Consider the following 25,190-nt stretch of genomic DNA (forward strand, 5'->3'; position numbering starts at 1 on the left):
AATCCCCATGAACTATTTCCTCCATCCCTCCCACCACTTCCCCTCTGGTAACCGTCAGTTTGTTCTCCAAAGTTAAGAGTCCATTTCTTGGTTTGGAGTCAGGCATTTGTTTTTTTACCACCTGTGTCCAAATATCTTTGTAGCCTGAAACAATAATGCCAATTCTAGGAAGAAAATAATCCAACATATGCACCAAGAAATTTATTTCCCACAATAATGTGTATCACAGGATTACTTAGTACAAAAATGAACAATGACAACCACAACAACAAATCCTCACTGAGACACAAAAGAGGAACACACACACACACACACACACACTGGTAACAGCCTAAAGTCTAGCAGCTGAGAACAAAATAATAACAAACTATTTAATAACAGGTTGGCTAGAAAATAAAAAAAAAATAGGAGAGGACAGACAACAGGTCCTGTGAGAGGGACAGACTGAAGGTAAAGAAGGGAGTGGAAGAGGAGGAGCCTGGGAGGGGTGGGCGGCTCCAGAATGGGATTGGGGGAATAAAAGCAGTGTGGCCAGAGAGGTGACGATCACTGGCTCCAGATCTCTCACCTCTGAGCTCCATCTGTCTCCCAGCACACTATGGCCCAGCTTCTGCACACTCCACTTCTCCTGCTGGCTGCCCTGGCCCTGGTCCTGGCCCAGGTAGTGAACTCCCAGAGAAACTTCAAAGTGGGTGCCCCAGGGGATGCAGGTGTCAATGACAAGGATGTGCAGGATGCACTAAAGTTTGCCCTCAGAGAGTACAATAAGGCCAGCAACGATGAGAACTACAGCCGCGTACTACGGGTGACGGGTGCCCAGAGGCAGGTGAGTCCCCTCCACCACCCAAGCGCCCATAATAGGAGTATGGGGATGGGGCCTAAAGCAGAGGGGGGTGGGGTGGCTGCATGATGTCACCAACCAACCCTTGCCTGTCCCTGTCTGGCTGGAGGGGTTGCTCTTTGACAACCTAGCAGGAGTGCTGGGATAAAGGACATGTCTGTGCTTCTCAGCAGGCAGTGTCTGGTCTTTTCTGTCCACCATAGCCCTTCCCCTGCAAGGACATCAGAGTGCTGGGGACCCAGGCTGCAGTCCTGGCTGCAGCCCTGTCCAGGTCACAGCCATGGCCTTCATTTGTGATTTCAAGTGCCAGCCTGGCCAGAGGACAGAAGTGTGAGGGTTAGGACCCCTGTCCAGTCCCTTTACATCTGTGCCCCAGCCTCACGACACGGACTTCAGTGTGAGCTGTCAATTAAAGACCACAAGCAGAGGAAAATTAGACCCCACATTTGCTGCCTTCCTGGCTCTGCTGCTGAATGACTTTTTAAGCCCCTTTTCCTTTAACTTTTTGTTGGGGCACTACTTCACACTTGCAGAGTGGTTGCAACAATAGTTCATTAAATCCTGGTATATTTCTACCTAAATTATCAAATGTTGTAATTTTGCAATACTTGTCTTGCCCCCCTCATTCCAACATACTTGTGTGTGGGATATCTGCATTTGTTTTTCTGAATATTTTGAGTTAACATCTCAGAGTACATATCCTAGAAACAAGGGCATTTTCTGATATGACCACAACACAGTTTGGGAAATCAGAATCAACACTGATACAATCCTCTAATCCATAGACATTATTCATATGCCACTGATTGTCACACTGATGTTCCTTATAGCTCAGTACTACTAGGTCATGTGCGGAAGCCTCTTTCCTGCGGCTTCCTTTACTCTGGAGCAGCTCCTCCATCTATGATCTTGACATTTTTGAAGGGTCTGGCCCATTGTTTTGCCTACTGGGGCTCAGTTTAGATTGGTCTGATGGTTCCTTGGGATTCAGATCATGCAGAAATGGTTTGTTCTCTTCCTTGCCTCTCCTCCTCAGGTTCCTCTAAACTAACTTGTGTTCTAGGTCCTCAGTGTTCAACGGAGTTTAGGGCCCACACCAACCATCCTCCATGAGGCAGGGCACTCTCTGTTCCCTGAGCACCCATGTTGTCAGCAAACACAGATGGGTTGATGAGCTAGCCAGTGGTACCTACTGTATCCCTGAGCATAGGAACTGGCATAAAAAATCCAAACCTGTCCTGAGATCCTGGAGGAAAGGCCCCTGAAGTCTTGCTTCCTTTGACAGGTCACATCCATGGGAGCAGTCTCTTGGATGTGACATCTCATTCCCCACCCTGATATTGTCCCATCATCTCCAATATCCAGGGGTAGATGTGTCATGACTGGGGTAGAAAGGACCACAACTGCCCCACCTCTTCTAGCCTGTCTTGAAGTTCTGGTCAGATAAAGAACATGGTCATCAGAGTCCAGAAAAGGGGTGCGAGGGAGTGTCAGGAAGGATCACTGGACTTTGCAGCCTCTAAGGATGGCTAGGATTTGGGCCAGCTGTCCTTGGGCCGATTTGAGAGCAGAATAAAGCCTTACAACAATGAAAGCTGGTAGTGCATGCCACCATTTAGGGCTCATCCTCCTCTTGAAACTTCAGAAAGTGGGTCCAGAACAGACCATTTTTTCTTCTACAGCAGTTGGCTGGCACTGTGTCCTTTGGATAGGACATAATGCTCCCTGTTTCACTCCCTGAAAGCCTGCTCCTCTTGAGTATAGCACTAGCTTGGCATCACAGCTCATTAGCTCATGTGGAAAACTAACACCATAGGGATCCAAGGATATACCTGTGACTCCACCAGGTAGTGTGTGGAGCCTGATCCAGGGCCCTCATCCCATGCTTCTCCAAGTTCTGATCTGCACATCTGTGGGGATACTCTGTATGAGGACAGGGTTCCTTCTCTCCTGCAATCTCAAATGTAAAAGACAGGCAGCTATGTGACACACTTCAGACATATCCCCATCAAGGATAAAATTTAGGGGTGCCTGGGTGGCTCAATCCCTTGAGCGACCAACTTCAGCTCAGGTCATGATCTCGTGGTTCATGGGTTCGAGCCCCGCGACGGGCTATATGCTGACAGCTAGCTCAGAGCCTGGAGCCTGTTTAAGATTCTGTGCCTCCCTCTCTCTCTGACCCTCCCCTGCTCACTGTCTCTCTCTCTCTCTCTCTCTCTCTCTCAGAAATAAATAAAACATTTAAAAAAAATTTTAAGGAATAAAATTTAAAATGTAGGACTGCAAGGGCAGTCATTAATCAGCTTAAAAATGTGTGCATGCATGTATGTGTGTGTGAGAGAGAGAGAGACATAGAGACAGAAGAGAGAGGCATCTCATTTCCTAGTGTGAACTGCAAGAATAAATAAACCAAGTTGCATTGAGAAAATGCAAATATCTATGGGGTTGACCCACATAACTGGAATTTAAGTTAAATGTATCCATTACATGACTGTCTTCCTGTACCTGATCCAGAATCTGCTCCAGCACAAGAGCCCTCACTGTGGGCTTAGTCCCTGCCCTGGCTTCTGGTGCTGGAGAGGTTTGTAGCAGAAACCTTGCTAGCTGCCCAGACTGCCCCTCACTCTCCAAACTCAGTTAACAGAATTTTGGTCCCTTGCTTCCATTTTCATCTTCCTGCTTCTTGTCCCTCTGTCAGCCTGAGACCTTGTGGAGATACACTGTGAATCAGTTACAAAGTGGGTTGTTTACAGCTACTGGACCAGCCCTTTGGAGGTGGCTGTGAGTTTCTAGGGTGCCCACTTTGGCAGCATAAACGCTGTTGTGAGGGCTTAATAACAGGACTCTAACTGTGTATGTAAAATTATCAGGTGCTGTGAGCAAACCCTGCTGTTGCTATGTACAGGTTGTGGCCGGAGTGAACTATTTCCTGAATGTGGAGATTGGCCGAACCAAATGCACCAAGTCTGAGCCCAACTTGGAGAGCTGTCCCTTTTATGAGCAGCCAGACTTGCTGAGGGTATGTATGTGCCTGATGGGGGCCAGGGACAGCCAAGCAGGGAAAAGGGGTGGGGGTGAGCCTGTATCTGTGGGGTGCATCATGTATGAGTGCTGGGGCTAGGAGTGTGCAAGTATCAGGGTGGGAGTAGGGGAAGTGTGCATGTGTGTGCATGTGACTAATTTGAATTTATACGGGGAACTTTGCAGAAAAGTGGAGCTCCATGTACTTTGGGGGCTGTTGCCAGTGGGACAGAGGAAGCAGATATGGGGTGTATGCTGGGGAGAGAGAGATAGGCCGATAATCCCAGCTTCAGCTGCCTGAAAAGACTGGAAATTCAAGGCTTGTGAGGGACAGAACCCCTCTGATGCTGCCTTGGTCAAAAAATATTGCTTCCCCATGGGCCTGGCTGGTTACTGGGGGTCTTGGCCTCACATGAATTTTGTACTTTTTTTGTCCACACCTTGCTTGCTGTGTGTGTGTGTGTGTGTGTGTGTGTGTGTGTGTGTGTGTGTTTAGTCTTGGTCACAGTCCCTGGGTCTCTCTCTTTGCACCTGTCCTAGTGTGGCCCACTGGAGGTCAGGGAATTTGTGGGGAGTTCCCTGTCTATTGGGGGCTCTGAGGCCTTGCACAGGCTGCTTCTAAAAGGGCTGTAGAGGTGTATTGACTGTAGCAACCTGCAGGTGGGGGCTGCGGGCAGGACCCCACCTCCTGGACTTGGAGCCATGGGGCATGGTGACCAAGAAGTAATGTAGAGCCTTGCTTAGTGTTCTGGGGCCTTGTAGGGTGGGAGCTGAATGTCCCACCTCCACCATTCTCCACCTGCTCTTCTGAATTCACCAGGATGGGCATTTTCCTTTCTGACCATAACCATAACTGTCCCTCTCTTTTCCCTTTCACAGACAAAGCTCTGCTCCTTCCAAATATACACTGTCCCCTGGCTGAGCAAGAATTCCCTGGTGAAGTCCCACTGCCACGATGCATAGAGGACCCTGTGACAGGCCCTTTCACACTGTCATCCTTGTAGAGCAGCTAAGCTTTTGACCCTGCCCAGGTGTAAGATGCCTCAGAGTGCCAGCACCAGGAGTCAGATAAAGGGTTCTGGGGCACTTTTGGACAGCTTAGGGACTCTACCTTCTTCTTAAAAATTGCTTTCCAGATGCATCAGATGTAGTGCATGTGTTCTGTTCTATCTTAATCAATAAACACTAACCAGCTAATTTTGACTTGTTCATTATCTTGGATATATGCACATATAAAGTGTTTGGGTAGTTCCTTTATAAAGAGCTCCTAGTCCCAATGGCTCTGAGGTCTGAGAGCTGACAGGGCCATGGTGGAGTCATAAGGAGACCATGCTACCATTTCTTAGGATGATTGAATCAGGGACAGGCTGGGAACCTGGCCCTTCAGTCATGGTGACTCCTGATAATCACACAGGGGAAAAGAGGGGACATAAGCTGCTCATTTTGGAGACTTGGCAGCTGTGTTTGAAAAGAATTCAGATGGTGAATGGGAATGCACAGAAGTAAGAGTTCAAATAGAGCCCATAGCCTAGGGCCACCCTTAGCAGGGCTCTGACAGGAAATAAAGTTCAACCATGTGTGCTGAGACTATCATATTCCTATTGTGATTTTCACTGGTAAAATACCTTAAAGACAAAATAAATATTGATTTATGCCTGCCTTTTTTCACAAAGTCTTCAGGCACCTACAGGAATCAAAGACTAAAAGTTTAGGTATGTATATGTAACTAATTGTGGAAATACAAATTAGGATCAAGGTCAATCAAGGTCATAATCAGGTCGGTTACATTAGAAAGATTAAAAACAACTCCACATCACTGTCTCAAGACTCTGTCATTAGAGCTGCCTCTGAGATCAGGAAAAGCAAGGGGAACACATATCCAAGGACAGGTGTAGGTGTGCTGAGCCTCCCGAGTGTTCAAGTTCAAGTCATGGGTCAATTGGTGGCTGTCTTTTTGATGACACTCTCCAACACTCCACCCCTCAAGACCCTCTCTTACAATCTAATAACCCTTTCTTCTGCAGTGTACACAGATGCTAGCAAGGGGTTTCATTAGCCTAGAGGTGATTCTTTTGGTGGCTCTCTGACTGCATTAGAGGCAGATGCCACAGCAAAAATAGAGGCATATGCAAGACAAAACACATTTAAGACAATAATTTCCAAAATCAATGACACTTTTTTTCTACCAAGAGCACCAGGACCCAAATCATTCATTTATTATGTCCCTTGGGATTAGGATTGGACCTCTTATGCCATTAACTTGTATCCTCATGTGATTTAATAAAGATGATACATTAGCAGACTTATCAATTATGAACACACAACATTCTATTTGCACAATGACATAGGTGTCATCCTTTGAGGCAGTAATAATATCCAAGGCAATCCTACTTTGGAGGATAACATTTCTCATTAGAGTCATTTCACTGTTCAGTAAGGACAGGTTTTGTTGGCTTAGTATATATCCTAAGGACTTCTATATGTGAAAGAACATCCTTGTGGCTATGGAGGCAACAAAGACAGCAGACAAACGATCATACCAGTGAAATACAGAATGTGTCATCTAGCCTTGAGGACAAGGAGATGGTAGTCACTGTTACCATAGGGCAGATTCTACCCTATACCCATGGAATTCTTAAGTGCAGTGGCTCAACCATCCAGGTGGAAACCATGCCACATGTCCTTTGAGTGCTACTCAGCAAATACCTGGAATTACAACCAATCAATTCCAAACTAGTCACTATCCCTTAACTATGACAGAGTGACCACATAGTTCCAATGAACTATGTACTAGCCCTAGTCTGTTCTTCTGCAAGGTACTGCTTTAGAGCATTCTAACCCTTTTCCTCAGGGAGCAATACCCACTATAGCAATCCTGATGATCTTGAGAGGGCCATCTGCCCACATGCCCAGCAGTGAGATGGATTTCTTCGGTGGGCATAGAAGTGAATCCATTGTAGAAAGACATTTCCATGAGGAGCCCATCCCGTGATTGTACACCAAAGGACTAAAGAAAGTCAAAAAGCCATAAAGACAGATTTTAGCTGGAACTTGTATGGGGAGGTCATCCCCTTCTGTAATAATTCCTTGTTAGCCATTGGTAAACCAGTAAAGTCCCTACCTCATGGAGGATGGTTTTGTCAGGCTTGTAGACACCATGGGAGCTCCAGAGCTGCTCTTGTCACAGCAGTTTTCTTGTGAAGCAGGTGACCTCAGCAGCTGCAACACCCATCAGCCTGGCACAGCACTGGGCTCCCAATCTCTGCTCCTCTGAGAGGGCCCTCCATCATGGTCTTTCCCTGGTGGTAGTGTCCAGACACAAGGATTAGTGTGTTGACTCCTACTTTTATAGATGTTTTTGAGGGAGTCACCACCTTCTCAGGTAGCACTCAGCCTTCTTCACAGCTGGACTTCCTCAGCTCCCTAGAATAGAAATCAATGCATTTATCACACCTTTTAGAGCCCATCTCTGAGCAGCACAAGATGACCTGGTATGTTAGTTATGCGCTGCTAGGTAACAAATAATGTTAAAACAAATTATCTTAAATTAGTCTCCTAAAATGGAGACTTACACATTCCTGATCTCAAAGGGCTAATGGGTCTGGAATCCAAGACATCTTAGCTGGTTGGTTCTGGCTCAGAGTCTCTCACAAGGCAGTGATCACTTCTCACCTAAGACTGCAGTCATGTGAAATTGGACTGGACCTGGAGTGTTTTCTACGTGCTATCAGGTGACTGTAGACAGGAGGCATCAGTCCCTCAACCATGTAGTTCTCTCCATGGCACAGCTCCCAGCATAGCAACTGGATTCCCCACCCTCCAGAGACTTATCTGAGAGAAAAAGAGAGCTACCAATATGGGAGTCTCAGTGTCTCTTACCACCTAATCTCAGAAGTCCATGCCATCATGTCTTCCCTCCCAACTCTAGTACAATGTGGGAGGAACCTGCTCAGGGATATAAATACTAAGAAGTGTATATTACTGGGGACCGTGATCTCTATACCACAGCCTGACCTCTGTGACATGTCGGTTTATACACATCACTAAGGCATGTAAAATAACTCATGCCTTTCTAGTGCCATATGAGACTGACCCTATACCATCAGCTTAAATCCACCTATTTGTCCTTTAAATCAAGCCCAAGTAAAAATGAGACTGCTCAAGTATAGTTGCTCTCAATCTGAGGAGAGTTTTGTGCCCACAGACCTGCATCATACCATGAGGTAACTACCATCAACATTTCCATTCAAAATGAGTAAAATGGGAGGGACACAGAAACCACTAGGTAATATATCTGAAATCCAGCTGAAACAATACTGGAAGCTCATTTCTTAGCACTCATTTCTACTCCTCCCCAGATGTCATACTACATGGCTGCTGATTCTGCCCTTTGGATTCTTGGTCCAACTTCTGAGTTCTTTTGTCCTTTTTCCATCAAAAGTAGCATGCATATGGAGCTGAGTGGTTTTCTCAGCTGACTTCCTGATGTTGAAATGTGTGGGGACAAACAGACTACTGTGTATGATACAGTCTCCATCTCATTCAGTCCATGAAGACAGTGCTTCATCTGACAGAATTCCTTTAAATGTTATGACTCTTTTTAGGGTCCTTTTCAAATGTTAGACAAAAGCCACACCCGAAATCAGTTAAAAAGAATCCATTCTCTAGGCTTCTGCTGACACAATATCTTCAACTTCTTAGAGGCTTTTTGGTTGATTAAGAGGGTCTGTGAGACACCCACACCGCTAAACACTTACTGGGCCTTTTACGTGACTCAGTAGTACCCTGAGGAACCAGCTATAGTCTTCCTGAGGTTTTAGTAAAGAATTTTACAGTCACCTCCTTAGCTTCATACTTGATCATGCTTTCTTGATAATGTTCTGGGTTTGATCTCTGCTTGAAAGACATGGCTTCATTTTAGCATCATTTCCCAACTTTGGAGGCTGCAAATCTTCAAAACTAACAAACACATAATATTTTTGTTTATTTTGTTTTTTTTTTAATCCTATAAGTTATATCTCTCATTGTGCATGTAATAAACAGCAAGCACATTTCAGATGATACCTTTAACTCTTTGACTGGAAATCTCTTCAGCTCAATCATAAGTTCATTAGATACACCTTTGACTTGCCACATGAGCGCAGGCTCCGGTGTTGGTCAACATTCTGCCCCTGCAGGACAAGAATTACCTCCCGTTAGTTTCCAATAATATTTTATTCTTTTTATTTTATGCTTTCCCTGGGAGCCTCCTCAAAGTCTATTTTTTATTTATTTTTATTTTTTAAATATATATATTTTTAGGAGTGCCTGGGTGGCTCAGTCGGTTAAGCGTCTGACTTTGGCTCAGGTCATGATCTCACAGTTCCTGAGTTCAAGTCCCGCATCAGGCTCTGTGTTGACAGCTCAGAGCCTGGAGCCAGTTTCAGATTCTGTATCTCCCTCTCTCTTACCCTCCCCTGCTCATGCTGTCTCTCTCTCTCTCTGAAATAAATGAAACATTCAAAAAAATTTTTTATATATACATATATATTTTATTTTTTCTTTCATAGTTTATTGTCAAGTGGGTTTCCATATAACACCCGGTGCTCATCCGAACAAGTGCCCTCCTCCATGCCCATTACCCCCCTTCCTCTCTCCTTCACCCCCTTCAGCCCTCAGTTTGTCTCAGTATTTAAGAGTCTCTCATGGTTTGTCTCTCTTCCTCTTCCTAACTATTTTTTCCCCTTCTCCTCCCACATGGTCCTCTATTAAGTTTCTCCTGTTCCACTTATAACTGAAAACATATGGTGTCTGTCTTTCTCTGCCTGACTTATTTCATTCAACATAACACCCTCAAGTTCCATCCATGTTGCTACACATGGCCAAATTTCATTCTTTCTCATGCCATGTAGTATTCCATTGTATAGATAAACTACATCTTCTTGATCCATCCGTCCGTTGATGGACACTTAGGCTCTTTCCATGATTTAGCTTTTGTTGAAAGTGCTGCTATGAACATTGGGGTACATGTGCCCCATGCATCAGCACTCCTGTATCTCTTGGGTAAATTAATTCCTAGCAGTGCTATTGCTAGATTATAGGGGAGTTCTACTGTTAACTTTTTGAGGAATCTCCACACTGTTTTCCAGAGGGGCTGCACCAGTTTACATTCCCACCAACAGTGTAGGAGGGTGCCCATTTCTCCACATCCTTGCCAGCAGCTATAGTCTCCTGACTTGTTCCTTTTGGCCACTCTGACTGGCGTGAGGTGGTATCTCAGTGTGGTTTTGATTTGTATTTCCCTGATGATGAGGGACGCTGAGCATCACTTCATGTGTTGGTTGGCCATCTGGATGTCCTTTTTGGAGAAGTGTCTGTTCATGTCTTCTGCCCATTGCTTCACTGGATTATTTGCTTTTGGGGTGTGGAGTTTGGTGAGCTCCTTATAGATTTTGGATATTAGCCCTTTATCCGATATGTCATTTGCAACTATCTTTTCCCATTCCATCGGTTGCCTACTAGTTTTATTGATTTTATCCTTTGCTGTTCAGAAGCCTTTTATCTTGAGGAGGTCCCAATAGTTCATTTTTGCTCTTGATTCCCTTGCCTTTGGGGATGTGTTAAGAGAAATAATAAAAATCATGGCAAAAATAAACAATATAGAATCCAAAAAGAAACAAACAGTTGAACAGATCAATGAAACCAAAAGTTGGCTTTTTGAAAAAATAAACAAAATTGACAAACCTCTAGCCAGGCTTCTCAAAAAGAAAAGAGAGAGCACCCAAATAGACAAAATCATAAATGAAAATGGATTTATTACAACCAATCTCTCAGAACTAAAAGCAATTATCAGGGAATACTATAAAAAATTATATGCCAACAAACTGGACAACCTAGAAGAAATGGACAAGTTCCTAAACACACACGCACTACCAGAATTCAAACAGGAAGAGATAGAAAATGTGAACAGACCCATAGCTAGTGAAGAAATGGAATCCATTATCAAAAATCTCCCAAAAAAGAAGAGCCCTGGGACAGATGGCTTCCCTGGGGAAATCTACCAGACATTTAAGTTAGACTCTTGAATGCTGACAAAAACTGAGGACTGATGGATGTGGGGGGGAGGGGGGGATGGGCATAGAGGAGGACACTTATGGGGATGAGCACTGAGTGTTATGTGGAAACTAATTTGACAATAAACTATTTGTAAAAAAAAAAAATACCCATTACACTCAAGCTACTCAAAAAAAAAAATAGAAACGGAAGGAAAACTTCTGGACTCATTCTATGAAGGCAGCATCACTTTGATTCCCAAACCAGAGACCCAGACAAAAGAGAGAGAGAGAGAGAGAGAGAGAGAGAGAGAACGATCTACAGGACAATATCCTTGATGAATACATATGTAAAAATCCTCAATAAGATACTTGCAAATCTAATTCAACAGCATATAAAAATAATTATCCACAATGATCAAGTGGGATTCAGTCCTGGGTTACAGGGCTGGTTCAATAATCACAAATCGACTAATGTGATGCATCACCTTAACAAAAGAAAAGAGAAAAACCATATGATCCTGTCAATAGATACAGAAAGAGCATTTGACAAGATACAGCATCCCTTCTTTATAAAGACCCTCAATAAAGTCGCGATAGAGGGAACTTACTTAAGCATCATAAAAGCCATTTATCAGAAGCCCACAGCTGATATCATCCTCAACGGGGAAAAACTGAAGCTTTCCCCCTGAGATCAGGAACACGACAGGGATGTCCACTCTCACCACTGTTGTTTAGCATAATTCTGGAAGTCCTAGCATTAGCCATCAGACAACAAAAGGAAATAAAAGACATCAGAATTGGCAAGGAAGAAGTCAAATTCACTTTTTGCAGATGACATGATACTCTACATACAAAAACTCAACAGACTCCACCAGTAGCCTACTAGAAACGATCCATGGGGGTTTGGGGACAAGATGGCAGAGAAGTAGGGAGCTCCATGCATTTCGCTTGCACCCATCTCTCAAACAGAGAAGACATAGGACACTGAGCCACAGGAGTTTGGGAAGAGAAAGAGACAGAATACACTGGGAAGGAAACCTCATATGGGTAAGATAAAAGTGGGAGGGGACCCTGGAGATCCAGAGGGAGGAGAGGGAACCCGGCTTGCAGGCAGCCGCAGTGAGCAGTGGTAAGCCACTGTCAGTCAAGGGGAAAGGAAAGAGAAGCTGAGACTGCTCATAGTCTGGAGAAGACTGGAGAAGAGTCCCTGGAGAAGAGAAAAACCTCGGCTTGGAAAGAGAGTGTACTTTTAGTTCTGGCTGGGGTGCTGACTTTGAACTAGGTGCCCCCGGTCCCAGAGGGCACTAGGAAAAACTGCTCTGCTGGGTTCCCGGGCACCCATCTCTGGTGGTGGCGCCGACGCTGCGAACCTGAGGCTGCATTCCCCGAAAAAGACCCCCCCCACCCCCACCAGGAACTCGGAGGCAGTGGGCCGAGGCTAAGTTCCCTGGGCCATACCAGCGCGAGGCATGGGATCCCAGGTTGTACCGCCGCTTGACCCCAGCAAATCTGAGGCTGCGACACTTCCCCCGCCCCCAGCTCAACCCCCCAACACCAGGGAGGCAGCGATCTGTGGGACTGTGTTTCTGGTAGTATAAACAAAGCACACAGACTGGGACCTGGAAACAAGGCAGAGCATGGGGCATAGAAATCAGCCCACCTTGGCTATGTCTGCAGCACAAGGAGGTCAGACCCAAAGGAGTGATTTGCAATGCTTGGTTCCAGAAAGGACTGGGGTGACGCCATTTTCCTCCCCACAACCACCAAGGTGGGGCCTCAGGGAGCAGCCAGTGGACACAGCGGAGGTGCAAACTGTCTACACCAAACACGCCTATCCCCACCAAAGAGCTGGTTTTTTTTGTTATTTGTTTTTTTGTGGGTTTTTTTGTGTGTGTTTTTTTGTTTTTTGTTTTTTTTTTGGTTTTTTTCCCCTGAGCCTGGGGCAAGACCAACATGGATGCACTGCCATGATTAATCCAGGATAATTCTTTCTATTCAGATATGATCTCCCTTCTCTCATTCGTAACTCTCCACTCTGCTGGTCGGGCACTCTGGTCAAGTTTGCTTAAACAGTCACATTTAATCCATTCTCTAGATGTATACTCTACACCTCCACCACTACCTTTCTTTCTCTCTGGAATAATCAGACTATATAGTTTCTCTGAATAACATCTTCATTTCTTTCTCATTTTGTCTAAACATATTCTATGATTTCTCCCTCTGAATCAAGACTCTTAGTCTCTCTACCTGGTCATATCATTTCCAATTTCGCTTCCTCCCAGCCCCGTCATTTCTCTCTTTGTATATGCTTTTCCATTAGCACTGCATAAAACAGAGTATTTATTTGTACCTGGGAATTCTGCCTGGGAATTTATGCCTTTAGACTGTTCTTTGTCTTTTGGGTTTTTTCTTTTTTCTTTTCTTCTTTATTCAATTTTTTATTAATTTTTATTTTTATTTTTATTATTTGTCTTCTCTCCTTTCTCTTTTTGGACTATTTCATTTTTGTCCCTTCTCCTTTTTTTCTTTTTCTTTTTCCCTTTCAGTTTGTGTGTTTATTGGCTTTGTCTATGTGTTTCCGTAACTTTGTTCCCTGTGTGGCTGTCTGTCTGTTTTCTTTTCCAGAGCTACTTCAAGAAACAAGCCAAAGTACACATGGTGGAGAGTCCCAAATACCACTACGAGTAGGGAAACAAAACAACCAAAGCCACAATAAGAGAATCCAAGACACATCATACAAAGAACACTTCCTGAATGGAATACCCTGGACAGTCAAAGAGCCCTCTTCAATACAGCAGCACCCACAGGGGCAGAGTGCAAAACAAGCTGTTAAAATTAACAAGAGATAGAAAGCTAACCAAAATGATGAAATGGAAAAACTTTCCTCCAAAGAAATCCCAGGAAGAATTGACAGCTGAAGAACTGCTCAAAACAGATGTAAACAACATAACTGATCAAGAAGTTAGAAAAATAGTCATAAAATTAATCGCTGGGCTTGAAAAAAAACACATAACTCATCAGAGAAACTATTGCTACAAAGACTTTGGAGCTTGAAAATAGTTGTGATGAATTAAAAAATGCTATAAATGATATACATAATAAAATAGAGGCACCCAATGCATGGATTGAAGAGGCAGAAAGGAGAATAAGTGATTTAGAAGACATAATTATAGAAAAAGAGGAAGCTGAGAAAAGAGAGATAAACTGATCAGGCAACACGAAACGAGAGTTCGAGAGCTCAGAGATACAATCAAATGGAACAATATCCATATCATAGGAATTACAGGAGAGAAAGAGAGAGGGAAAGGTGCTGAAGGAGTCCTTGAACAAATTATAGCAGAGAACTTCCCCAACCTGGGGAGGGAAGAAGACGTTGAAATTCAAGAGGCACAGACGTAACTTGAATTGATTTTCTGCATGACATATCATACTGAAACTGGCAAAATATAATTACAAAGAGAATTTTGAAAGCAGCTAAGGAGAGAAGGGCCCTAACATACAAAGGGAAATCTATCAGAGTGGTGACAGACCTATCTACTGAAACTTGGCAGGCCAGAAAGGAATGGCAGGAAAACTTCAATGTGATAAACATAAAAAATATGCAGCCAAGAATCCTCTTTCCAGCAAATCTGTCATTCAGAATAGAAGGAGAGATAAAAGCCTTTCCAAATAAACAAAAATTGAAAGAATTTGTCACCACTAAACCAGTCCTACAAGAAATCCTAAGGGGGACTCTATGAGGGAAATGTTGCAAGGAACACAAGGTACCAGATAATGAATCCCACAAAGGACACAATGACTCTAAACCCATATATTTCAATAATAACACTGAATGTAAATGAGCTGAATGCTCCAATCAAAAGACATAGGGTCGCAGAATAGATTAAAAAAATCCATCTATTTGCTGTCTACAAGAAACTCATTTTATTTTTATTTTATTTATTTATTTATTTTTTTACAAATAGTTTATTGTCAAATTAGTTTCTACATAACACTCAGTGCTCATCCCCAAAGTGCCCTCCTCCATGCCCATCCCCCCCTCCCCCCCACATCCATCAGTCCTCAGTTTTTGTCAGCATTCAAGAGTCTCTCATGGTTTGCCTCTCTCCCTTTCCCCCACCATTTCCGCCCTTCTTCTCCCCCTTGTTCCTCCGTCAAGTTCCTCCTGATCCTCCTATACGTGCAAACATATGATATTTGTCCTTCTCTGCCTGACTTATTTCGCTCAGCATAACACCATCAAGTTCCATCCACGTTGCTACACATGGCCAGATTTCATTCTTTCTCATTGCCATGTAGTATTCCATGGTATAGATAAACCACATCTTCTTGATCCATTCACCTGTTGATGGACACTTAGGCTCTTTCCATGTTTTAGCTATTGTGGAGAGTGCTGCTATGAACATTGGGGTACATGTGCTCCTATGCCTCAGCGTTTCTGTATCCCTTGGGTAAATTCCTAGCAGTGCTATTGCTGGGTCATAAGGGAGTTCTATTGTTAGTTTCCTGAGGAACCTCCACACTGTTTTCCAGAGGGGCTGTACCAGTTTACATTCCCACCAACAGTGTAGGAGGGTGCCCGTTTCTCCACATCCTCGCCAGCATCTAGAGTTCTCTGATTTGCTCATTTTAGCCACTCTGACTGGCGTGAGGTGGTATCTCAGTGTGGTTTTGATTTGTATTTCCCTGATGAGGAGGGATGCTGAGCATCGTTTCATGTGTCTGTTGGCCATCTGGATGTCCTCTTTGGAGAAGTGTCTGTTCATGTCTTCTGCCCATTTCTTCACTGGGTTGTTTGTTTTTCGGGCGTGTAGTTTGGTGAGTTCCTTATAGATTCTGGATATTAACCCTTTATCTGATATGTCATTTGCAACTATCTTTTCCCATTCCGTTGGTTGCCTATTAATTTTCTGGGTTGTTTCCTTGGCTGTGCAGAAGCTTTTAATCTTGATGAGGTCCCAACAGTTTATTTTTGCTCTTGATTCCCTTGCTTTTGGGGATGTGTCAAGTAAGAAGTTGCTGCGGTGGAGGTCAAGGAGGTTGTTTCCTGCTTTCTCCTCTAGGGTGTTGATAGTTTCCTGTCTCACGTTCAGGTCCTTTATCCATTTTGAGTTGATTTTTGTGCATGGTGTGAGAAAATGATCTAGTTTCATTCTTCTGCATGTTGCTGTCCAGTTCTCCCAACACCATCTGTTAAAAAGGCTGTCTTTTTTCCATTGGATATTCTTTCCTGCTTTGTCAAAGATCAGTTGGCTGTATACTTTTGGGTCCACTTCTGAGTTCTCAATTCTGTTCCATTGGTCTATGTGTCTGTTTTTGTGCCAATACCATACTGTCTTGAGGATGACAGCTTTGTAGTAGAGGCTGAAGTCTGGGATGGTGATACCTCCCGTTTTGGTTTTATTTTTCAGTATTACTTTGGCTATTCGGGGTCTTTTGTGGTTCCATACAAATTTTTGGATAGTTTGTTCTAGTTTTGAGAAGTATGCTGGTGCAATTTTGATTGGAATTGCATTGAATGTGTAGAGTGCTTTAGGTAGTAATGACATCTTAACTATATTTATTCTTCCTATCCATGAGCATGGAATGTTTTTCCATTTCTTTGTGTCTTCTTCAATTTCCTTCATAAGTTTTCTATAGTTTTCATCATACAGATCTCTTGTATCCTTGGTTAGGTTTATTCCGAGGTATTTTATGGTTTTTTGTGCAATTGTGAATGGGATCAGTTTCTTGATTTCTCTTTCTGTTGCTTCATTATTGGTGTATAAAAATGCAACCGATTTCTGTACGTTGATTTTGTACCCTGCAACTTGGCTGAATTCTTGGATCAGTTCTAGTAGGCTTCTGGTGGAGTCTGTCGGGTTTTCTATGTAGAGTATCATGTCATCTGCGAAGAGTGAAAGTTTGACTTCCTCTTTGCCAATTCTGATGCCTTTGATTTCCTTTTGTTGTCTGATGGCTGATGCTAGGACTTCCAGCACTATGTTAAACAACAGTGGTGAGAGTGGACATCCCTGTCGTGTTCCTGATCTCAGGGGGAAAGCTCTCAGTTTTTCCCCATTGAGGATGATATTAGCTGAAGGCTTCTCATAGATGGCTTTGATGATGTTTAAGTAGGTTCCTTCTATCCCAACTTTCTCGAGAGTCTTTATTAAGAAGGGATGCTGTATTTTGTCAAATGCTTTTTCTGCATCTATTGACAGGATCATATGGTTTTTATCTTAAGAAACTCATTTTAGACTGGAGGACACCTTCAGATTGAAAGTAAGCAGAGTGAGAAGAATCTATCATGCTACTGGAAGTCAAAAGAAAGCTGGAGTAGCTATACTTATACCAGACAAACTGTGCTTTAAAGTAAAGAGTAACAAGGGATGAAGAATGGCATTATATAATAATTACAGGGTCTATCTATCAGGAAGAGCTAACAATTATAAATGTATACGGACCGAGTATGGAAGCACCCAAATATAGAAAACAATTAACCATAAACAGAACAATCTTATGGATAAGAATGTGCTAATAGCAGGGGACTTTCATACTCTACTTATAGCAATGGATAGGTCAACTAGACAGAAAATGACTAAAGAAACAATGAATTTGAATGACGCATTGGACCAGAGGGATTTGACAGATATATTTAGAGCTCTACATCCTGAGGACAGGGAATTCACTTTCTTCTCAAATGCTCATGCCACATTCTCAAAGATAGATCACATACTGGGACATAAAGCAACCCTCAATAAATATAAAAGAATTGAGATCATACCATGCACACTTTTCATATCACAATGCTATGAAACTTTTTAAAAATAGTTTATTGTCCAGTTGCTTTCTATATAACACCCAGTGCTCATCTCCACAAGTATCCTTCTCCATGTCCATTATCCCACTTCCCTTTCCCCCATCCCCATCAGCCCTCAGTTTGTTCTTGACCTTCAAGGGTCTCTCATGGTTTGCCTCCCTCCCTCTCCCCCACTATTCTCCCCCTTCTTCTCCCCATAGCCCCCCGTTATGTTCCTCCTAATCCTCCTATAAGTGCAAAAATATGGAACTTGAGGGTGTTATCTGAGCCAAGTAAGTCAGGCAGAGAAGGACAGACACCACAATGCTATGAAACCTGAAATAAATCACAGGAAAAAGTCGAAAACCTCCCAAAACTTGTAGGTTAAAGAACACCCCACTAAAGAACAAATGGGCCAATCAGGCAATTAGAGAAGAAATGTTAAAATATATGGAAATAAATGAAAACGAAAATACATCAAAACTCTATGGGTTGTGGCAAAGGCAGTCCTAAGAGGAAAGTACATTGCACTACAGGCCTACTTCAAAAAACTAGAAAAAGTGCAAGTACAAAATCTAACAGCGCACCTAAAGGAACTAGAAGGAGAGTAACAGGAGCACCCAAATCCGGTAGGAGAAGAGAAATCATAAAATCAGGGCAGAAAAAAACAATATAGAAATTTTTAAAAAGTTGAACAGATCAACGAAACCAAGTGTTGGTGTTTTGAAAAACTAAACAAAATGGACAAACCTCTACCCAAGGTTTTCTTTCTCAAAAAGAAAAGAGAGAGCACTCATATAGACAAAAATCATGAATGAAAAAGGACTTATTATAACCAACCCCTCAGAAATACAAGCAATTATCGGAATACTACAAAAAATTATATGTCAACAAACTAGACAACTTAGAAGTAAGGGACAAATTCCTAAACACACACCCACTAAAAAAATTCACATGGGAAGAGAGAAAATCTGAACAGACCCATAACTACTGAAGAAATCGAATCAGTTATAAAAATCTCACAACACATAAGAGCCCTGGGCCAGATGGCTTCCCTGGGGAATTCTACCGGATATTTAAAACATAATTAATACCAATTCTTCTCAAGCTATTCCAAAAAACAGAAATCAAAGGAAAACTTCTGGACTCATTTTATGAAGCCAGCATCACTTTGATTCCCAAGCCAGACAGAGACCTAGCAAAAAAAGAGAACTACAGGCCAAAATCCTTGATGAATACGGAAGTAAAAATCCTCAACAAGTTATTGCAAATCGAATCCAACAGCACATAAAAAGAATTCTCCATCATGTTCAAGTGGGATTCATTCCTGGGTTACAGGGCTGGTTCAATATTCATAAATCAATCAATGTGATACATCACATTAACAAAAGACAAAAACCATATGATCCTGTCTATAGATGCAGAAAAAGCATTTGACAAGATACAGCATCCTTTCTTAATACAGATCCTCAAGAAAGTCAAGATATAAGGAATTTACCCAAGCATCATAAAAGCCATCTATGAGAAGCCCTCAGCTAACATCATCCTTAACGGGGAAAAACTAAGAGCTTTCCCTTTGAGATCAGGAAGACAACAGAAATGTCCACTCTCACCACTGTTGTGTAACATAGTGCTGGATCTCCTAACATCAGCAATCAGACAACAAAAGGAAATAAAAGGCATCGCAATTGGTAAAGAAGAAGTCAAACTTTCACTTTTTGCAGACGACATGATAGTCTACATAGAAAACCCGGCAGACTCCACCAGAAACCTCCTAGAACTGATCCATGAATTCAGTAATGTGGCAAGATACAAAATCAACGTACAGAAATTGGTTACATTTTTATACACCAAAAATGAAGCAACAGAACGAGAAATCAAGAAACTAATCCCATTCACAATTGCACAAAAAAACATAAAATACCTAGGAATAAACATAACCAAAGATATAGGATATCTGTATGATGAAAACTACAGAAAACTTATGAAGGAAATTGAAGAAGACACAAAGAAAAGGAAAAACATTCCACGCCCCTGGGTCGGAAGAATAAATACAGTTAAAATGTCATTACTACCCAAAGCAATCTACACATTCAATGCAATCCCAATCAAAATTGCACCAGCATTCTTCTCAAAACTAGAACAAACTATCCTAAAATTTGTATGGAACCACAAAAGACCCCGAATAGCCAAAGTAATATTGAAGAAGAAAACCTAAACGGGAGGCATCACCATCCCAGACTTTAGCCTCTACTACAAAGCTGTAGTCATCAACAAAGTATGGTATTGGCACAAAAACAGACACATAGACCAATGGAATAGAATAGAGAACTCAGAATTGGAACCAGAAATGTATGGCCAACTAATCTTTGACAAAGCGGGGAAGAGCATCCAATGGAAAAAAGACAACCTTTTAACAGATGGTGCTGGGAGAACTGGACAGCAACATGCAGAAGAATGAAACTAGATCATTTTCTCACACCATACACAAAAATAAACTCAAAATGGATCAAGGACCTGAATGTGAGACTGGAAACCATCAAATCCCGAGAGGAGAAAGCAGGAAAAAAACCTCCTTGACCTCCACCGCAGCAACTTCTGACTTGACACATCCCGAAAGGCAAGGGAATCAAGAGCAAAAATGAACTACTGGGACCTCATCAAGATAAAAAGCTTCTGCGTGGTAAAGGAAACAATCCATAAAACTAATAGGCACTCAATGGAATGGGAAAAGATAGTTGCAAATGACATATCAGATAAAGGGTTACTATCCAAAATATATAAGGAACTCACCGAACTCCACATCCAAAAAACAAACAATCCAGTGAAGCAATGGGCAGAAGACATGAACAGACACTTCTCCAAAGAGGACATCCAGATGGCCAACAGACACATGAAACGATGCTCAGCATCCCTCATCATCAGAGAAATACAAATCAAAACCACACTGAGATAACACCTCACACCAGTCAGAGTGACAAAAAAAAACAAGTCAGGAGACTCTAGATATTGGCAAGGATGTGGAGAAACGGGCACCCTCCTACACTGTTGGTGGGAATGTAAGCTGGTGCAACCTCTCTGGAAAACAGTGTGGAGGTTCCTGAAAAAAATTAATAGAACACCCCTATGATACAAGCAGTAGTACTGCTAGGAATTTACCCAAGGGATACAGGAGTGCTGATGCATAGGGGCACATGGACCCCAATGGACATTGCAGCACTCACAGCAATAGCCAAAACATGGGAAGAGCCTAAGTGTCCATCAACTGATGAATGGATCAAGAAGATGTGTTTTATCTATACAATGGAATACTACATGCAATGAGAAAGAATGCAATCTGGCCATGTGTAGCAACATGGATGGAACTTGAGGGTGTTATACTGAGCGAAACAAGTCAGGCAGAGAAGGACAGCTACCATATGTTTGCACGTATAGGAGGATTAGGAGGAACCTAACGATGGACCATGGGGGAGAAGAAGGGGGAAATTAGTTGGGGAGAGGAAGGGAGGCAAACCATGTGAGACTCTTGAATGCCTAGAACAAACTGAGGGCAGATGGGGTGGGGGGAGGGGAAGGGTGTGATGGGCATGGAGGAGGGCACTTGTGGGGATGAGCACTGGGTGTTATATGGAAACCAACTTGACAATAAACTATTAAAAAATAAAACAATAGCCAAAACATGGAAAGAGCCTAAGTGTCCATCAACTGATAAACAGATTAAGAAGATGTGGTATATTTATACAATGAAATACTACATGACAGTGAGAAAGAATGAAATCTGGCCATTTGTATCAACATGGATGGAACTGGAGGGTGTTATGCTGAGCGAAATAAGTCAGGCAGAGAAGGACAGATACCATATGTTTGCACATATAGGTGGATTAGGAGGAAGCTAACGGAGGACGCTGTGGGAGAAGTAGGGGAAAAATAGTTGGGGAGTGTGAGGGAGGCAAACCATGAGAGACTCTTGAATCCTGGAACAAACTGAGGTCTGATGATGGTGGGGGAAAAGGGAAGGGGGTGATGGGCATGGAAGAAGGCACTTGTTGGGATAAGTACTGTGTAGTTTATGTAAACCAACTTGACAATAAACTATTTAAGAAAAAAATAAAACAAAAATTGTTTTGCCTGAAAAAAGAAAAGAAGAAATGATCCATGAATTCAGCGAAGTTGTAGGCTACAAAATCAATGTACAGAAATCTGTTGCATTTTTATACACCAATATGAAGCAACAGAAAGAGAAATCAAGAAACTTATCCCATTTACAATTGCACAAAAAAACATAAAATACCTAGGAATAAACCTAACCAAAAATATAAGAGATCTGTATGATGAAAACTATAGAACGCTTATGAAGGAAATTGACGAAAGACAAAAAGGAATGGAAAAACATTCCATGCTCATGGATCAGAAGAATAAATACTATTAAAATATCATTACTACCCAAAGCAATCTACACATTCAATGCAATCCCAATCAAAATTGCATTAGCATTCTTCTCAAAGCTAAACAAACTATCTTAAAATATGTATGGAACCAGAAAAGACCCCAAAGAGCCTCCTCAAAGTCTAAAACTCTAGTATCAGTAAGGCAGGTTAGTCTTCCACTACTGGTCTCTGCACATTCTGAGAGTGTCCTCTTATTTTCCAGTTCCAAATACATCCCCACAGTTTAGTTTGTCTGTTATAGATGTATCCCACTTCTACATAATCAAAATCTGGATCTGTCATCTATTCATATATATATTTATATGAATGTATATATATAGGGTGTATATATCCCAAACATAGCAGCTTCAAACAATAAATCATTTCATAGTGTCAGGAATCCAGAAATGGTTTAGGAGGTTAGTCTTAGCAACGGCTTTCTCATGACGCTGTAATGGAGTATATTTTAGTAGCATACACATGGCATTTCACAATTGGATATGGTTTAGTCAGCATTACATATCACAGATTCGGAATGTTAGATTTGCTAGTCACTGATGGAGTTCATTAGTAAACTAAGACTGAAATATTGTTGAATATTTAAGTAAAGGTAGAGTGGGGAACAAAGGATGCTTCTCAGAAGGGACTCGAATGTCTTCACTTTTCCCAATAGAAAACCAAATTAATCTGCATAAGGAAAAACATAACAATAAATTACATAACTATTATTTTCCAAAGGAAGTTCATGATGAATAGGTGACTTCAATCTCTTAAATAAAATTTCTCATCATTTGAAAATCATAACAGAAGAATGGCCTCTTACTGACGTGTGATATATCCATTTCCTTCATTAGCCATGAAAGCTCATGAGTTCCATTAACCATTCCACTTTGTTTCTGAGGTGTCTCATTGTAAAACTGAAGTCTATGTGTTGGGGTGTCATAGGAAGTAAAATAACTTCAGCAAACAAGATGAACATGGAAAATAAATATGCGACAGAAAAAAAAGGAATTTTAAACCTGATTGTCAGAAATGCCACATGCTAGTCTCCTACAGACTGGATTAGGCAGACAGAGATGGGATAAAGCTCTCAAGGGCTTAGAGAATTTATCTTGGCCTTTATTAGAACTGGTAAGATCCTGTACACGTTTCAGGAAGTGAACCAAGAATTTGTTTTATTCTGACTAGATCTTTCCTCTTAAGTCCTCCTTCACTGCTAATCACTGGGCTATAACCAAGTGTGAAATATGTCTCCCTGGGATCACAAAGGCAAAACAAAGGAAATGAAAGAGGAGCCCCACACTATGGTGAGGAACAAACCACACCTCTGCAGGAAAGTCCTAAGATTTTCATAGCAAGTGGAGAATTATGGCCAGACATTCTACATATCAGAGGATAATTATCATGATCTCCTGCAATCATAGTAAACTAACATGACTATGGCTCCCATTTGTTAGATGAGCAAACTGATGTTGAATAAGGTGAAATATTTTGAATGAGATCATGGCCCATTCTAATTATAACATATCATTTTTTTTCTTCTATGCCACAGCAGCCTAACTAGAGAACATAGTTGATTCCATTAAAACCAGAGAGTATGGAATCCAAGGATCTCAATGGAATAATTAGAAGACATCTAAAGTAGATTTTATGCTTGTCATGAAGGACGTTGCTAGAATCTTCCTTTGAGTGGTGTGGCTATCATGGTGAGCACTTGGACATTCCAACACCACCATACTTTTTGTCCATTGCCCTGTAGATTAGCTCTACTTCCTACCCTTTATACTCTACACTTTAATATACCCAACCCTACACTCAGCAAACTATTACACTTATGGCCTGAGCAAAATATAAATTTTTAAAAATGTCATCTCTAATTTTTACATTTTCCCCTTACATTTTCAGTTGCTGAAGTGTAGTAATATGTCTCTTACACTCAATGGTCTCTGAACTAAGGCACCTAAAACAGGCTAAGGCCTGTGCTACGGCACATAGTAGACACTTGAAAAAGTACCACTTTCATTGGGTGACTTAGCATAGACAGTGGACCCAACACAACTCCCAAAGTGAAGCATCCAGGTTAGCATTCCTAGGAACACACATATTCTGCTTCATATCTGGTAGGCAAAAGAACATGTTTGCTGACCCAGAATTCTCCACCCTAACAGTATAAGAAGTGATTCTCTTGTAAAACCAGGGCCACTCAAGGTTGAAGTAGTTGGAATCTGTGTGGAAATTAGGCTGAATAATAAACACTCCTGACTTTCTTCCTATACCATACAGTGTAAGACAGCTACCAGTTCTCACCATTTTTTATCCTCCATCCTGAAGCACTTTGGTTAACTAGTTAAAGATTCCCTGGAGAGGTCAGAAGTCCTGGGAGAAAAACCTGGTATGCAAGGGAAGAAAACAAAAAGATCAGAACTCAAAAAAATTAAATAAATAAAAGAGCTCTGTTTCAGCCACTGATTGAAGAATAAGTCAAAAGAAAGATATCTGAAGACAGAGGAATCTCTGGTCCTCAGATCTGAGACTTTCCATAGAGAATCGGTCCTGAATATCACTGGTTGGTCAAGGCCATAGCCATAGCCTAGCTTTAGGTTTCAGACATCATCTGTAAAAAGCTGTTTCCTGCATAATACAATGTCCAGCTTCACTGGGACTCTACTTATGTGAGTGAGCCAATTAGTGAAGGTTGAGACATTGGTAGGGCCTCCATTATTGTCTCCTTGGGGAAAGGAGACCTATAAGTTCTAAGGCCATGGTACCTTGGTAGAAACAACTTAGCTCTCTTGAAAGCTGTCAAGAGAAGCATCAAGCACAATAGCTATCACTACAGACCTGCATTCATTAAAGGGATAGATAATAACAGTACCCTATGAATGGCTTTATGATTACAACTATCACAACTGAGAAGAAATGGACCAATACTGCGAAGCCCACAAACTCCAAAACTCAACCAACATGAAACAGCAACCATAAGTAGCCCTACATCATTAAAGAAACTGAGTTCAGGGCCGCCGGGTAGCTCAGTCAATTAGGCGTCTAACTTTGGCTCAAGTGATGATCTCACAGTTCAAGGGTTT

At 42.0% G+C, this 25,190-nt stretch overlaps 1 protein-coding gene across 1 annotated transcript; it reads left to right on the forward strand.

Annotated features, from left to right (window-relative positions):
• The first annotated feature begins 598 nt into the window (after positions 1-598).
• Positions 599-4,825, forward strand: LOC120227368 (cystatin-C-like). Its single transcript, XM_039225496.1, has 3 exons — positions 599-826; positions 3,747-3,860; positions 4,742-4,825. Exons 1-3 carry the CDS (start codon positions 599-601, stop codon positions 4,823-4,825), a joined length of 426 nt encoding a protein of 141 aa, XP_039081427.1.
• The last annotated feature ends 20,365 nt before the right edge of the window (positions 4,826-25,190 follow it).

Source organism: Hyaena hyaena, unplaced genomic scaffold (genome assembly GCF_003009895.1).
Source record: "Hyaena hyaena isolate Hyena2069 unplaced genomic scaffold, ASM300989v1 scaffold_2238, whole genome shotgun sequence".
Lineage (NCBI taxonomy): Eukaryota > Metazoa > Chordata > Mammalia > Carnivora > Hyaenidae > Hyaena > Hyaena hyaena.

Coding starts and splice junctions, on each gene's coding strand:
- LOC120227368 (XM_039225496.1), top strand. CDS start 599: ATGGCCCAGCTTCTGCACACTCCACTTCTCCTGCTGGCTGCCCTGGCC. Junction 827..3,746: donor TGACGGGTGCCCAGAGGCAG/GTGAGTCCCCTC, acceptor TGCTATGTACAG/GTTGTGGCCGGAGTGAACTA. Junction 3,861..4,741: donor AGCAGCCAGACTTGCTGAGG/GTATGTATGTGC, acceptor TCCCTTTCACAG/ACAAAGCTCTGCTCCTTCCA.